This window comes from Aphelocoma coerulescens, chromosome 8 (assembly GCF_041296385.1).
Source record: "Aphelocoma coerulescens isolate FSJ_1873_10779 chromosome 8, UR_Acoe_1.0, whole genome shotgun sequence".
In the NCBI taxonomy this organism is placed as follows: Eukaryota; Metazoa; Chordata; class Aves; order Passeriformes; family Corvidae; genus Aphelocoma; species Aphelocoma coerulescens.
Window position 1 is genome coordinate 11508276 of NC_091022.1, and position 17857 is coordinate 11526132.

The 17857-nt window shown below is 39.7% G+C and overlaps 1 protein-coding gene across 1 annotated transcript; it reads right to left on the bottom strand.

The window, feature by feature from the left end:
• Positions 1-2376: 2376 nt before the first annotated feature.
• ZNF281 (zinc finger protein 281) lies at positions 2377-7421 on the bottom strand. Its single transcript, XM_069023067.1, has one exon. It carries the CDS (start codon positions 7185-7187, stop codon positions 4554-4556), a length of 2634 nt encoding a protein of 877 aa, XP_068879168.1. The 5' UTR covers positions 7188-7421; the 3' UTR covers positions 2377-4553.
• Between the last annotated feature and the right edge of the window lie 10436 nt (positions 7422-17857).

Consider the following 17857-nt stretch of genomic DNA (forward strand, 5'->3'; position numbering starts at 1 on the left):
TTTCAAACAACATAGATAACAGCATGTATGAGTTGTTCATTTGGTAAGCAGGGTATACATCCTGTGTTTCAAATGATGTGCACAAGCACCATGCTTTCCTAGGTGTTTGTACAAACAAAAACATTGCACAAAAATCCCTTGAGAAGAATATTAAAAGCGAAGACTCTGCAGTTTATATAAGCAGCAAGAAAAGATTCCAGTCTGAGAATATGCAACACATTAGAAAAAAGACTGCCACGTGGACTAACATACCAAATGATTGAAAGGGCCTGATGCATTGTCCTGGAGGGATCATCTCTGGAGATACAGCTACCAAACTTTCAAATCTCTGAACATAAAAGCATTATTCAAAAACTTAATTATCAGATTTCAAAAACAATGATTCAACATAGTCAAAAGTCCTAGCTGGGGGAGGATGATTCTGATTTGGTTTTGAAGAAGCATGGGATGAAAACACCAGTGGAACAAGAAAGTTTTCTTCCTTCATCTAATTTTAGGAAATACGTGAGCAATTTTTGCAGAAGTTTCCCAGAGAAAGACAGTGCACAGAGCATGAAACAGACAGAGACTGGAAAATTACAGCTCAAATGTTTAAAGCTAGTAGTCAGCAGGGGCTGTAAACAGGATCTTTGATTTTAAAGTGACCTGATTCCCTTCAACCACTAGAGCATCGAGCAGCTAACTTACACATTCTCACATGTATCTTCTTGGGTGTTACAAACATTTCCACGGCCACAACAGCAACTTCACATGAAAAAGACTGATTTCTAGTTGGTGGGGAAAAAAACCAGCAGAAGCATCACTCAGACAAATACACTGTTATCAAGCATGTAATACTGGGGGTGACAGGGAGGCCAAGCAATTCAAACAACAAAAAACCACTAAGAGAATACATTGAATTCTTCCAGTAGCTTCTCAAGGTCTCCACGAGGCATCAAGCTGCTTTTCTTCATCAGTAGTCCATAAACCTGAAGTTGCAAATACCCTTAACACCATTCTGGTTTCACTTTTTTTTTTCATTCTCCTTTCATTTCAGTTTCTTACTCTAACATTTCTCCCACAAGTCTCTGTCCAATGGAAGTAATTCAGGAACGACAACAAATTTTAGTTAGCTCTTCCAGATCATATGCAGGTCAGACATGCACTTTCAGTGGCTTGGGACACAGAGCTGCAGTCACAGCTCAAGGTACCATAATGCACTTGGTTCCAGGGTAATAATGTTATGTGAGCTACTCTAAGAGGAAGTGTAAGTTTCTGCACAATTTTCTATCATAACCTCTATCCATCCTTCTTTACATTCCTGTTAGTGGTAGGAACCAGGTTATCATTCCCCTCCCATAATTCCTTTAAAAACAATAACAAACTAAACCTTGAAATAAAGTGGAAAATAATTCCGGAGCCATTTTGCTTTCCCTTTTCCTTCTCTCACTGACATATCCCTAAATAAAGCTTTAGTTCATATGGGTTAACTACTACTTACTATGTAGTTTTCTAATATGTACCAGGTAAAGCCACAGCCTGATTTCCATACAATTTTAACATACCCCTACCTTCATGAAAATAAAATTTGAACTCTATATTACAGTAGAAAAAAGTTTAGTTCTGCTCTATTTAGAAACATGTTTAAATGCTGTGCAAAGAACTTACACAATTCCACCAGATTTTCCCATCATACTTTTAAATGATTCCTAGCAATGTTCTGAATATTGGACATTGAGCATACTTCATATTTACTTTTGGTAAGGTTTTTGTGCTTGTTTTTCAATATGCCAAGGATTTTTCTCACCCATGCCATTGCCTTGATTCAAATTGACATGCAAAGTTGAAGAAAAATACAAACTAAGTAAATCCACAACCTGTCTTCAGACTACCTAAAATGCTTCTAAAGTATTTTGCTATAGTACTATTTTTACAGGACTTCCCTTATAATGCAGGACTTAACAGGAGGGAGAGGGGGAAATTACAACCAAATAAAACCCCCAAAAAGCAGATAGAGGATTTTCTACAATCTTTACCTTGAATTAAATTCCTGTATTATGTATTTATCATTCTGAACTTCCAACAATTATGAAAAGTCTTTGAAGTTAACAATATGCAATTTAGATATTTTTAACTAAAACCACAGATTTGAAAAGATGAGGCTGTATAAACATTTTAACTTAAGGAAATTGGTTAAGTTTTGCTAAGCTAAAGATATTAATTAGACCCCTGGTTTCTAAAATAGCACATTTAGATTATTTGACTCAAAAGGAAACCAAAGAAAACAAACTGAAAACATTCCAGTAAGTTATATTATTCCTTCTCAAAATTTAATCTCCTAATGTTTCCTTAATAGGTTCTCAAAAGCATGACTGCATAATAGAAGTGATACCTTCATGATTTTGTGAATAATGGGTTTTATTAAGTTAAAGCAAACAGCCAGAACAATACATATGCAACTTCTACTACACACAATATAAAGAATGTAAATTATAACCTCTGTAAAACAAAAGAAAAGGTACTAAAAAAGCCAACACAGTGGTTACGGACTATTCCATCCCTGATAACAGGCTGGGTTCTGTGTTTGGAGAACAGTTGTTGTTTGCTTATTTAAACTGAATTAGCATGAAATACAGAATCAAGTATAAATAAAAAGTTAATGGAGTTACACAGATTCTAGGAGAACAAATTCTAGATTAGTGAGGGCAAAAAAAAAAGTTTACTAGCAAAAGAGATCACGAGTGGGCTCAGGTTTCTATTCATAGTGGTGAGGGACAACAGGAGAAATTACCCAGGATTTTTGTAACAATTCCTTTAATAATACACCACTTTCATAACAGAAGTGTTTTACACTTGCACAATGTTAATAACTTTATTATACATGGAAGCCTGTAATAGGCTGATTACACAATAAGACTGCAAACAACCACTGGTACCTTCCTGACAACAGAAAAGTACGTAAGACTGAAACATCACCAAGAGTACATAAAAAACCATCATCATTAACATCACCAAAATTACATTAAAAAACTAATCAAAAAATACATTTGCAAAAAGTGGTTTAGAGCAGTGCCACTGCGTTTCAGCAGCTTTGAATGGCCACCAGTATTTCTAGCAGGTTTCCATGGCTCCACAGGCATTCATCAGGATTCACATATAATAAATAATGTACCACAAAATATACATAAAGTAAGGCAATAATTCCAAAGAAAAGTTCTGTTGATATTAACAAGCCACTCAAGTTCTACTTTTGTAGTTGATGCCATCACCAGAATCCTTTGATGGAATTGCAGCCTTGGGCCCTAAAAGCCTGCCATGATGGACTGCTGCAAGCCCCTCTCTCTCTAAAGAGCTCCAGTGACACCACTGGGACACTGCTGGACACAGGGGTTCGTGGTAGCTGATCCTGATGCAGGATAGGGGCCTTACTATGTACAATTGGGAGTAGATTATTTCTTATTGTACATGGAAACCTCGACATAGTTCTAAAACAGGTGGGTGTTCATTGTTCATCACCTGATGTCATAAGACATCAGAAAGCACATCATAAGATATGCACTTTGTGGAATGTAAATCTTTTTAAATGCTAACTATTACACTGGGGTGAGAGAATGAGTAGGGGAAAAGGGAAAGAAAAGGGGACAAGGAATGGGGGGGGGGGAAGGGCAGGCAGACAACCAAGATCAAGTCCAGAGGAACCAGGAACACAATAAAATAGAGTGAACCCTTTACACTAAAAGAATGTGAAAAGGAGAAGAGAGGTGATGGACTCTTTTGAACCATGTGTAACAAATAACGTATCCCAAAACCCTATCTGGATTAGGACTGTAGTTTCAAGCTGGGGTTCTAATGGCATGAACCAGCTGCACACGTTTTGTTCTCACGGTTTGTGTCAACAGAATCTCTTTACGGAATTACAGTCTTACACACAAGTTCTGGGGACATTACTGCTCAGATTAAAGCTACCGTGCACGGCTCATCGTACAGACCCGAGAATATTTGCTCCACCTGCCTGGAATGAGCGTCACCTGGAAGAACAGGAGTACTTTAAAAACAACAAGATTTAGGTAGCAAAATTCTTTCAGATCAGCCGACATAAGAGACAGCAATTTGAAATGTCAGAGATCCCTTCCTCAAAAAGCTGAGATATATTTGTCATCATCTGTAAATTGAAAGTTCCAATACACTAGCGGTGCATAGAATTCCCATGCTTCATTACACTTTCCTGAGAGTAAAGCAATTAGAATAAACTTTAGTCCTAGGAACAAAGTTAATTTTTTGCATTTTAAATTCTTGCGCTACTCCCTGACAATCTACATAATGTAAATTTGATTGCTAAACATTGTCACTTGAACAAAAACACTATTTTAAAACTATTGATTTTTGATTAAAAACCATAATAAACAGAGCTAAAAAAATCACACTAACAAAATAAACTAAATATGAAAAGTTGCATTGAAAGGGCATGTTACATTATTCTTAATAGGACCGTGTAGAAACATTCCAATGGCAGTGTTGTCAAAGTAAAACAAATTACATTAAGAAGACCCCACAGCCTGGTCACAGTCAGGACCTTACCTGTAACTCTGGCTGGTTGGGGTTTTTACTCGTGTACTACATGGCTCACTTACATCAGACATCATATTTGTATACCCTGAGAAATCTGACACTGAAGTCCTTACTCTATGGTCCACTTCTCCATTAGAGTTAGTGATAAAAGTCATTGGCACCCTGCTGCCCGACTTGAACTGAGAACCAAACGCTTGTGCAAAGTTCTCGATCTGGTAGGTCGCTCTAGGCTCTATGTCCTTCTGAGGATCTATCTGGCTGGTTAACTCCTGAGATGGGATCTGAAAGCTCGTTGAGGATTCTAAGTTTTTCTGTTCCTTCTGGCCAGTCAGTTTCTGAGATGTTGACTGGTAGTTCGATGAAGTCTCTAAGTTTTTCTGTGGATCGATGAGATCATCCAGCTCTTGAGAAGGCGTCAACTGTTGATGCGAAGCCTCCAAAGCAGACAAATAAAAGCCTGGCTGAGAGCCAAGCAACATCCCAAATGGAGGTTTTGGCAATGCAGTTGGCAATACTGAGGTAACGGATTGGCTGAAGCCACACTCAAGTGGAGATGTAGTGTATATCTGTTTGTCTGGAAACAAAGAGTGGTTATGGAGAGTTGAAGACAAGCTAACAAACTGGAAACTGGGTCCAAAAGCAAAACCAGTGCTGTTGGTTGTTCTTTCAAAGGCTTGTTGGAGGTATTTTGAATATTCTTGCAACATGCTTGCCTTATCATTTGAAACTGTTTGAGAGTTAGGGCTCAAGTTTTCTTCCTGAACCATGTCTGAATGTTCTCCTGAGGTGTGCAAGTCCACACGCTGTTCAGTTATACTGAAAGGATCTTCTTTCTGGCCTTCTGATTTGTGAGAGTACTGGTCCAAAAGGCTCTGTAAGACTTCATCTGGAATACCAGACTTGTCATGGCAAGACTTTATTTCATTATTTAAAGATGCTGAATCAATAAGAGATAAAGGAGCTTCGTTATCCATAACGCTAACACCTGGAGACTGGATGACGGACTGCTGGGAAGTCATGTGTCCGACATTAAGTGAAAAGGCACTGTTACTGCTTGCAGTTTGTAAGTATCTTCTTTTCTTTGAAAACTGCATGGCATCATCGTAATTGCTACTTATTTGACCCGGTTTACCACCTGTACTTTGGAGAAGGCCAATAGTTTCTACACCGGTATTGGCTACTAGGCCTAGAGAGCCACTCTGTTTCCCAGACAGTGGTTTTTGCCCCAAAATATCTGGCAGTGGTGATACAAAATTAAGGTAATTTTTGTCTGCCTGTTTTCTGCTCGTTTTTTTCAAGACCAATTTTGGCACCTTTTTCTGAAGTTCTTCTACGCCTGTGCCAACTAGACCACCACTGGAAGACACAATAGGAATATCAACTGCATAACTTGGTATGGCCACATTACTTGTAACTTGAGATTCAGCTATTTTGCTGCTACACTTGTTTCCTTTGTTTTCAGTGGATGTATTTTTTGTTTTACTTTTTCTCCTTGAGGAACTTGTATTTCCCTGAGACAATGCAGCCAAGCTACCCATGCTATTCGAAGATCCAGGCTCCATTCCAGCCCCTGCTTTACCTATGGCTTCACCACATGTTCTTCTGTGCTTTAACAGTCTATCAGTCCTTGAAAAATACTGCTGACAAGTGTCACATTTGTATGGCTTTTCTCCACTATGCGTCCTCTTGTGTCTTTCCATGTGGTACTTCTGGATGAACTTCATACTACACTGGTCACACCCAAAAGGCTTCTCCCTACTGTGGATCTTCTCATGTCTCTGCAGCAAGTACTTCTGGATGAAGCCCATGCTGCACTGGCTGCACTGGAAAGGCCTCTCCCCGGTGTGGATGAGCACGTGCCTGCGCAAGTGATAGGAGCTCCTGAAGGCAGCACTGCAGTGTTCGCAGACGTGAGGTTTCTGGCTGGGGGACGCGACAGCACCTTCCCCATCTCCCACCAGGGGGGGTTTGGATGAAGCACTTGGCTTCCGCTTGGCTTTGATTCCCTGAGTTTCTGGCTTTGGCCTCTTTGCCTTCTTGACCTGGGCGTCGTGCTTTGGCTCACCCGCGCTCCCTGGAGCGCCCTCGCCTCTGCCAGTCAGCAGCAGGTCTCGGTGGGGATGCTGGTGCAGGTGGTGAAGAAGGCTGAGGTCCTGGATCACGCTCTGGCCGGTTCCTTCGCTGCTGCCCAGGCCGGGGGGTCTCTCCTCCGCTGCTCCCCCGAAAAGCCCCCCATAGTGGTGATGGTGCTGCGGCTGCTGCTGCTCCTCCTCCTCCTGCTCGCTGGGTTTCTCTTGCTTGATGCTCACCAGGGACTGCAGAAAGCCCCAGGGGCTCCTCTGCGAGGAGGGCGCGGAGGGGAAAGCCCCTGCCGGCTCCTTCTTGAAAGTCATGTCCTGCGGGGGCGGAGGCGCCGGGGGCTCGCCCGCCGCCGTGGAGGAAGCGGCGGCGGCGGCCGGAGATAACACGCACTGCGGGGGGTGCTGGGCCGCCGCGGGGGGCGCGGCCGCCCGGGCGAAGCTGGTGACCGGGGGCAGGCGGTGGTTGAACATCACCATGCCGGGGGGGAACGTTGGCTCCATGGCCGCCGCCCTCTTGCCGCCGCCGCCGCCGCCGAGGAAGCCGCTGCCGAGTTTCATCCCCCGGGAAGGCGGGCCGGAGAGGAGGCGCGGCCCAGAGGGGCTGCGGGACCCGCCGCCCGCCCGCCGGACCGCGCCGGCTCAGCGGGCGGCTCCCTCGGCGGCCCGGCAGCCGCCGCCCGGGCGCATCGCCGCCTCCCGCCCCGCGCCCGCGGCGGCCCCGGCCCGGCTGCACTTACGGCTCCCGCCGCCGCCGCCAGTTACAAATATCGCCGCGTCCGCTCCACAATGGAATTAGCAGCGCCCGCCCCGCCGCACATGCGCGCCGCGCGGCACGCTGGGAGTCTCGGCCGCACGGGCCGCGGGCGCGCAGGCGCGGCGCGGGGGGCGCGGGGTGGGCGCTGGCCGCCGCCGGCCGGGCCGGGACGGGACGGGCCGGGCCGGGCGGCACCGCCGGGACGCGCTCCGGGAGCCGCGGGGTCCCTGCGGGCAGAGACGGGCACGGCCTCCGCCGCCGGCATAGCCCGGATAACGGGACCGGGCACCGCCGCCCGCCCGCGGCGGGACGGGCGCAGCCCGGGACCGGAGCGCAGGTGCTGTCCCGCGACGCGCGGCAGGGCCAGTCCCAGGCTGTGCAGAGCTCCGAACGCGGGCAGCAGCTGCGGGCTCTGCAGCGCTCGTGACCCGTGCGAAGAAGCGGCAGATGCAGAGAGGCCGAAACTGAGCGTTTTTAACAAAGGCTCGAGGATGTTGCTGTTTGATCGCAAACCAGCGACATGAGTTGCACGTAACGCCACGGAGATAATGAAACCACTCCACTCCCACACCTGAAGCACTACCGATATTCGAGTCGGATGTATCAGTCGGCCACATTTGACACACGCTGCTCCCACGCTCCCTCCCATGTACACACTGGGGAGCAGGTCCCCGGCTCTCACCCTTTTCCAGCTGCAAACTGGGAGCACTGGGAGCATGGAGTGCACCCCTCGTCCCCGGCGGGCTGGGACACCTCACCGGCAGCTCAGCTCCCCGGGGCCAAGGACAGGATTCTTTGGCCCACTGCTGCAGCGAAACCCATACTAGTGATGCTCATTGGTTGAGCTGCATGTGCGGAAATAATTCATCCGTATACTAGAAATGAGATAAAATTGTTATTTTGAAATAGCACCTTATTTCAGTTAATCAGGAGACCTTTTTCCACTATTTTTCTAATAATCCATGCCCTCCTTGGAGGGTAATAAAATATAATTAGAATTCTGCTTAATTCCCGAGTATTTACTTTGAAAGCTTTTTATATTTCTGTAAGGTTTTAAAATGCAAACATCAGAGGTACCTTGGCTTAAAAACTTGGAATTAGACATATTAACACTAATTTTTATCATTAACATAATGGAAGTAAGGGAACAAGGTGGATAAGTTCCTTATGATTTTTATGCTTTATCTGTCAAAAATATTTTCCTTTATGAGAGATGAGCCTATAAATAGGAAGTATTTTTCATAACCCTAACTGGTGCAAAGGTTCGGGTCAGATCTTAAACATACCTGATTGATGCAAAAAAGTGGAATTTGATGCTATTTCTGTACTTTAAAATTTTGTTGAGTACTGTAAAACTTGTCCCTTCTGTAATTTAAATACAGTTTCCTTTCCATAGCATGTAAACTAACAGTTAATTTCAAAATGTGCTTCAGATTACAACAGTTTAGGACTGTCAGGTTTAGCTAAGTGTTAAAAGACAGACTTGGAATTCAAAAAACTTAAAGCCACAGTAAAATATTAGTCAATGCCTATGAGAAATGAGTCTGTCCCTTTATTCAGGGTGTCTGTGTTTAATGGTAAGCTGGGATGCATATAAGCCAGTCCAAGCATGAAGGGCAGTAGGACACTCATATGGAAAGCCAACTTTGTCCCTCAGTTATCAAGATAAGAAACCTGTCATTTCTCTCATTCACTCTGTCAGCCTTGAGATACTCCAAGCAGACTTACCTCTGTGTTGTACACCCCATATATCAGGAAGATGAAGAGACCCTGTAAAATAAAATGGAGGGAAAAAGCTGTTAACTCTAATCATTTCAGCAGTAGAAATACCTGAAATAAACTTTCCTGGGAACAGACAAAAGAAGACACACTTCATCAAGGTCAATTTATTTTTCTATTTTTCAACATTATAAGCTGTACCTTGAGCATTTATTTGATAACATGGGAGTGCATCAACTATATTGTGATATTCAACTGTTTGAAAATTAAAAACTTGGCACCAAAGGACCTATAACATTAATTAGAAATTTTAATTTTATATTTGAATGGTCTTTTGACCAACAAAATAAATTTATTTCAAAAAATGAAAATATGAAGATGCTAAGGCAAACTGAGGAGTGAACAATCTCTACTTCTGATATTTCTTTTCATAAAACTTAAAGCAAGAAACCAAATTCTACACTAAAAATAAACTCCCACATATTGTATTGACAAATGTATACACTTAATTATTTTAGAAATTTAAATAGGAAGAAAGTAAGAAATGTATGAGGACAGAAAAAAAAAAATAACCCAAGCAGAGAGTATACATGAATCACCAAAGTTCTTTGAAGGGCTTGCTTCACACTGGCCTCTTATCAGACTAAACAAGCTAAAAACAAACAAAATACTCACTTCAATGAGTTTCTGTGAACATATTCACCTTATTGAAGGATGTGTGTCCAGGATCTGAGTTAACAGTGCAGCTTGTTACTGCTTCTTGCAATCTGCAGGCAGGATGCTGAAAAACACACTCAAATTACTAGGAAGAATAGAATAACAAATGAAAATAAAATACAAAATATGTAGCTTGCTATGAAAATGCTTCTGTAACTCAGATTCACTGTGGGTTTATAACCTATTTTTAAATTTATTTGTAAAATAACCCTGTCTTGTAATAGAAATAAATACTTAAAACTGGCCACTTGAATATATCAGGGAAAAAACTCTTGATTTTCAAAGCAAAAATATTTTCTGGTAAGAAACTGCATTTGAATAGCAAACAAATTGCAACTTTTTAATCCAACATGCAAATTACTTGAAGACATTTGGATTAATTCATTTCAAGTTCCTAGGATTTTAGGGATTTCCATCCCAGGCAAGAGGCTGCTATGGGTAACTGCCATAGAGAGAGTGGCAATGAATAATCAGCTGTTAAGATGAAGGTAAAAAATTTCTTTCAGGCTGATCCCAGAAGAGAGAGTAAAACCACATGCTACTTGTTATTCAGGTGCTTTCATGAGTTAAAATTCTTGCCAAAACTCAGTTCCAAACAATACTGATTGCTCTGATATTGAGAGTGAAAAAGAATTTTAAAATATACATTCAAGACTTCCAAGACTAGAATGCTCCTTTTAACCTAGGTATGCAAAAATAATGTTTTTAATTGCTTCTGAATCTCCTCTGAAATCTGTGAATCTCTTATCATCCCAGAAAAACAAGCTAATTAACTACTTAGGTTGGGATATTCACTAATCTTACAGAAAATTTGAAACAAATTATTAAAGATTCCAGATCTTAAATTGGCATGTCAAGTTTTTGCTTTTCTTGAGCTTGATAACAGCTCCTTTAAATATTTAACTGTTAGAAATATGAAGTGCCGTGGACATTCTTATCTTAATTCATAATTCTTGTAGACTTCTGGGAGCTTTTTGCCTTGTTTTATCTCGGAGCAGGGGTGTCCTCTAAAATCAAATTATTCTAATAGAATCAGCCCAACAAGGATTTTACTTATTGCCTGCCTGCAAGGAGTTACGAGGTCTTGGCACCCACAACAGATAATGAGGGGTCATTTTCCACATAACACTGTCATCAACAATTACCTGTACAGGATAGTGTGTGGTCCATCTGTGATGAAAATAAGGAGGTGCAAATCCTCAGGTGGTTTGAAATGCTAACGATAATATGGTCTTACATAATTGATAGTTTAGTTTCTTTAACTCATTCACTGCAAAAAGACCTTCTCTGTTTTTTCAGTGGACCCTGGTGTCAGCAGCAGTGTGGTTCTGTGAGCAGCTGCCTCAGTTGCTCAGGCTGGTCAGATGTACTTTGACTTCTGGGAATTAAACAGTGTTGTGATCAAGCCAGTAATTTTATCCAGAACTGTTTATTGTACCTGTTGGGAAAAATAAAATAAAATAAAATAAAATAAAATAAAATAAAATAAAATAAAATAAAATAAAATAAAATAAAATAAAATAAAATAAAATAAAATAAAATAAAATAAAATAAAATAAAATAAAATAAAATAAAATAAAATAAAATAAAATAAAATTCCTTCATGAAGAAGCATAGAAAGCACGTTTGTATTTTTTGTGTTCTGATAGCACATGTGAACCCCCAGAGGAATTGTAGCCCATTGTGCTCAGTAACATATCCATATCCATCCAGAATAAAGCTGTCTATGCCTTGAAAAGGTAAAGGTTTCTAGACAGAAAATCTGGCCGTGCTGAAGAAAAGAGAACCTGCAAGCACACCTGTAATTTTTCAGGTCTCATGCCAAAGTAGGATGTGTTCTTGGTAGACTAAGGAGAAGTTAAAAACCTTCGGGTGAGCTGGAATCCTGCCTTTTGGAATCTGAGGAAAGCATTGCCGGGTGCTTAATTACAGCTCCGTTTGTCACTCCAGGCAGGGCGTGAACGGATTGCTCAGCTTTGAAATTTGGCAGGTCTTACCCGAATTGTCCTTGCTATCTTGAATAAATCAGTCTATGAACAGTTCTAATCTCTAGCAAGTTTGTCAGGATCTGTTCCAGTTTGGGTGGTACCACTGAAAGTTGACACTCTTATCACAAGTCCATTCTGCTTTAGGGCAACAGAAATTTGCATGGCAGTTGTTTTTGTCAGAAGTTTCTTTCCCTGATTTTAACATTTGTCTCTCCTTCTGTTACTATTTGACATTTCCTTTTTATGGACATCATATTTCATTCAAGATTAGACAATAAATTGCACTCACTTTTTGGTGTGTTAAGACTGTTACACTGATACTTTCAATATTTTCAATTTCAGCATTTTTTTCAGTATAAGTGTTCTCAAGAATGTGGAATTACTTCATCCTTCTCCTGTTTAAACATTTGGTCTCTCATTTGTTTGACAACCAAAAAGGGTTTTTAAGAATTCACAGCTACGAAAATCCTTATCGTAATACCTCAAAAGATCAATTAAATAAAACCATATTAGCAAAATATGCATGTAAACACTAGATAGAAGACCTCCAGAAGAACAAAAATCAATTAAATATATTCTAAATAAATTAATACCTAATATAAACAATTCAATATTTTAAAGCATTAAAAATTTCCAGCACTGAAAATGTTTGGATTGCAAGAAATTTTCTGATTTATGGAAGAGAGAAAGCTAGTAGATCATATGCCGCTATACTGGACTAATACTGCTTTTTTTTATAAACTAGAAAATTATGCTATTGCAGCAATGAAAACTGCAGCCTGCAAACAGGATTCATGTTGCTCACACAATCAGTCTTTCTGTAATCCTAAAAAAATTTAAAATTGTCTTAGCAAAGAGAGATTAGGGATTTACAGGTTGTTTTAAATCCAGACCAGTGCTAGAAACTGTAAGCCTCGGGAAACTGTTGTCATACATCAATTTCAATGCAAAGAATATCCAATTCCAAAATTATGGGCTTTTCGTGCCATAGTTGAAGAAGTTTGAAATCTTTACTTCAACATTTAAGAAGTCTGACATTTGAAACAGTACTGTTCTGAAATTTCAGTCACGGTCCCACAAGCAACTATTTCAGCTCTCATCGTTATCACTCAATTGGAAACAGGAGGAAACAATGTGACTGATTTGAATTTTCTGCCTATAAAAGCCAGAACTTGGGAAAAAAAACAAACAAGCAGAAATTTTGTAATTCTAATTAACAGATTCTCAGAAATTTGGTAGTAATAAACTGTCATAGCAAAGGTCCTGGAGCAAATCAGTAACTTAACCTGGAACAGACTCTTTGCTTTGGCCTTGGAGATTAATTGCTCTTTTCCTCAGTTGCATCAAGAACCAGATGGTTCATCCTTAGTTCTGAGCCATATTAAAAAGATGCTTCTATTAATGTCAGGTGAGGTGGAAATGGACAGGCAGAGTGTAACTCTGAATTCCACACTGAGAATCTCTGCAAGGACTGAAGTACGCAAACAGTTTTTACATGCTGCTAAGGAGCCACACAGAAAACTTGAGATGAAATTATATGTAATAAGAGCCAGTGGAATAACTGGGATCTAGGATATCAAAAAACAGCTCATTCTCCACAGCCTTAGCAAATTAGCATTCCATGTTGCTAAACATAAGCCTGCCCTGAAGTTTATTTTAGATAAAGCCAGCAATAACCTCTCTGCACAAAGGTATGTTTAGGATGATAGGAGGTATCCATGTTAAAAAAAAAAAGTTGGGAGTTAGAGACATCAGCTGTCCACCTCTCAGCATAAGCAAAGATAGGATATTTAGGTGTCAGAATAAGCTTTCACATGGCAGATATAACAAATTTCTGACATAAATATGTCAGCTAACAATTTTTTTTAACCCCCTTACCAAGATCCTGTTGGAGTACCTAGACAAGCCTGTGTTAATCTACTTTTTGAGGTGACCAGTATCCATTTTCCACCTGTCCTTAAAGAAGACAACTTGACTTTTGCAATAAGTCTATAAGCATTACAGTCAGGGCTACAGGATTCAGGGGTTTGAATGGAAATTTATCATACTACGAAAAGTTTTCCTGCTTCTGTTTCTCTGTATATTCAGAGATATACTTTACAAATCAAGATATTCTTTCAGAGCAGGAAAAAGCCAAGACATGAAGCCAGTTGGTTTTTTTTCTGATAAAATTAATTACCATAATCCCGCCATCACCATATAGATCAAAAATCTATACAGCACCAGTCACAGAGAGAGGAGACTCACGCTTCAGTTCATTTTTTTCAGTACTCTGTTATTTGCATACACACAAAGTGGTCTGAAAACAGCCAGTGTACTCAGAGCTTAGTCTTGCTATGTCTTTGCATGGTTCCACCATTATACAAAATGTGTCTTTCTATACATTTTTGTACTTAGAATACTGGCTGCAGGGAAAGAACTGCAAGTTTCATTCTACCTGCTTTTACAGGCTTATAACTTCTTCCAACTGCATCTATTCCTTGTACTTGTCATCAACTCAGAGATTACTGTCTCTGTCACTTAACCCCAATTTCTCATTTTATAAAATTTTAAGTACCTTACTGAACTAGGGAGCACACAGGGAAATGGATTCTATTTCACCCAAAGAATTAATCCATGCCCTTGGTCTGCTCCGCCTAAAATAAGTCAACATACACAAATAAGCACAGAACCTATTTGCAATGTGTTGTGTGTGTGGTGCAAAAAATGTTGATTCACATACTTTGAGCAAAATTCTGTATTCCTTACATTTATTAACATCTCACAAGGTGGTTAATGAGTTTAGGCTAGATCACTCAGAGCCAGTACAATATTGTTAGAGGTGAAGAAAAAAAAATCTTAGGAAATTAGCATTACAGTGATGCAGATGATATTGTAAAATCACTGTAAAATCTCTATAGGAACACTAGGACACAGTCAAAGTGTAATCCCAGTATTATTGCAGTTTATGGGTTTGTATTTGCAAGAATTTCTCCAGCTTATGTATGCACAAACAGGGAAGTGTGTTGCAAAAGATCCCAAGGCTGTTACACATACAGGAAGCCACTGTATATTGCTCTTTCTTTTGCTTTATAGTAATTTAAAGCGTAAGGTTACAGCTTTTCTGCAACTTCAGATACCAGAAGAACTTAAGTGAACTATACTGAATGCAATATCTGCTTTTATGAATTTCTTTTCTGGGGTTCTTTAGAACTAATAGGCAGAGCCCTGTAAACCTATAGAAAATAGCTAAAAAACACTCCAGTGTTGCCCATTCAAATGAGCAGAATCTTTTCCATACACATGAAGCATTTAGAACAGTCACTCAGACTCCATCCTAAACATTCTTACTTTACTGTAACAAAAAAAATACAATAATAATGATTTGAGATTAATGGTTGGATGTGTTGGATTTTTTTTAAGCTGTAATTCTAGAAGGCACCTGTATAGCTTAAAATATTCCTTTATGATGTCAAAATACACATACAGTTTCACACATTCTAGATGGAATGCTATTCATCCTAGACTTCATTACAAGCCTAAAAAAAGCCCTCATAAAAAACCTTCTATCTAAATTCTCTTCAGGGACAAGAATTCATGATGGACACTATTTCCCACAGAACTAATCTCCTTATAATGTGTCCGAACAGTTTTGGCACATCTTCTCCCCCATTTTTCACACCAGATCAATTCTGTGTGGATTAGATGTGCACTGTAAAAGAAACAGTATTTGAAGCCTCATTCCAAATACATCTTTTCCTACTAGTTTAGGTTCCTGGTGCTGCCATCTTCTATGAGCAGAAGCCTCTTTGGGCTTTCAAACAGGAGATCTGCAGAAGTAAAGAGAAGTACAGAGAAGCACAGAAGAAGTACAGAGAAGGCTCTTAGCTCACAACAGGACAATTATTGGTAGGAACTTCTCCTTGAATTATTAGAAAAAGGCATAAAGACAGCCATAAGTGCTGCCTCCAGTGCAAGGACAGTGAATTCTTCTCTTGAATAATCCTCAGGTTTTCATTGTAGAGGGAGATCACTGTATCAGGTGATTTTCAGATATTACTGCTTCCCTGTTGTTGATGCAATAACTGTGTTAAAACTTAAAAATACATTAATAAAAATGCTGTTCTCAGAAATTATTTGAATGTCATTTCTTAACAGATACAACACTTTTCTATTTCTGAATTTCTGGGAGAGATAATAATCACTTAGGTCCAGATTTGCAGACGTCTTCAGACATCCCAGTTGTACTGATTTCAGTATTAATTTCTCAATGAGTTAGAATCTAACTGCTGTTGCAGATCTTGGAAATAGTTGATGGTCCCATAATAATACACTGGTATTTTCAAAATGATGTATTAAATTACTCATGTCTTGGTGTGGGTCTGAAACTTACCCAAATGAGCAACTACCCAGAAACAAACTTGCAAGTTTAGCATTTTTCATCCCTGCCTGTTTTTCTGTCTTTTAATCCTTGCTTGCAAGATGGGGCTTGGTTTTCATAATAATATGAAAAAAGTTACAAATACTGGGTTTTGGTATTTTCAAAAGGATGATAATTCTGATGAAAAAGGAAAAAGTCTGATGCTTCCAAAGATCCGGGTGTCAAATGTACAGTAGATTGTTTTGAAGGAGAAACTTAGAAATTTAAGTCTAAAAATGTTCATGTGAAAATCATTTCCAAGGGTCATACTTACATTTCACTTTCTTGCATAGCAAATACGTGCAGTTTACAATTCAAGTTCTTTCTGGCCAGCCCAGCCACATAACTGTGAAAGCCATGATGGGTTCTGATTCTTTATGCATGATCAAATTATCTCAGCCATTTAGATTTCTAGTGTATGTTGGGTTCCAAACACACCTTTGAAATTCTGCTTTCAATTGTGTGTTGTGGCAGTAAAACCCATTGTGCCTCTGTGCTTTGAAAGACTCTTCATAATTTTCATAGCTTATGCAATGAATCCTTAAACTGTTCACTTGAAGATGATAGTTAACCTTTAGAAAAAGATTGAAAAACATCTGTGCCTCAGATATAATTAATAAAAAGAACTTTCAGCACTTTACCTTAAAAAAAAAAATTGAACTGTATAGCTGTATAAATAATTGATTTTTAAATCACTGTCTCAAAATAGGTGCTGAAATTAATTGACACTTCAGGATTTACCAAAAATGCGTATGTTCCCTGTTCTCATGTCAAAATAAATAAAAACATTTTAACTGGGGAGGGGAGGGTTTAAGGGACAAAAACCCCACCACCACCAACAAACAACCCCAGAAACTTTTAAGTTTCATTTGGCTTTATTTGGGAGTTTTAAAGACCTCACAGAAATGTATTTTTTAAAGGTGGATAAAACCAAATTATTTACACCTAAAAACAACACACACTTTCAAGGTTCTTTCTGAGAAAAACAGTCTGAGAATTCCATGCAAGTTCATGCATCATTTCTGTTGAACCGAGTTTTAATTTTTGCCCAGCATTAAATAATTCATAATTCAGTTAAGCAAATAAGATGATAAGGAAAAAAAATAGGAAAAAAATTTCCACATTATCTTGTAAATGAGACAGCGTGCTCTAACAATATATTTTATGGAAAGCAGACATTTAAGTTTTATATTCCAAAGAATCATCTTACTTTGCTTTGCAGCACCTCTTTTAGATCCCAGTGACCATCCATAACAGTCATGGAACATTTTCCTGCCAGCCTTTCCACTCCTCACATAGTGGCATCCTTCTTAACATTACACACGTGATTAGCAAGAAAAGGAAAGCAGCCACTCCTGATAAGACACAGAGCAACATGGGGGCAACATGATCAGCAGGTCTGTGAAGAAAGGTAAGGACAACACAAGAAAAGGAGAGTCAAACAAGAAAATATCAATTGGGAGACTGCATCAGGCTGCTCAGGCAGGTACAATAAAATTAGATTAGAACAGAAGGACTAAATGGCAGAAACTTTGTCCCAAATGTAGGCAGCGGAATAATTGTTAAAAAATAATCCTGTAAAGAAACAATCGTTCTATAGCTTTCAAGGATCAATAAAGGTTTTGAATAAATATCGACACAAAGGTATTAA

Coding starts and splice junctions, on each gene's coding strand:
- ZNF281 (XM_069023067.1), bottom strand. CDS start 7,187: ATGAAACTCGGCAGCGGCTTCCTCGGCGGCGGCGGCGGCGGCAAGAGG.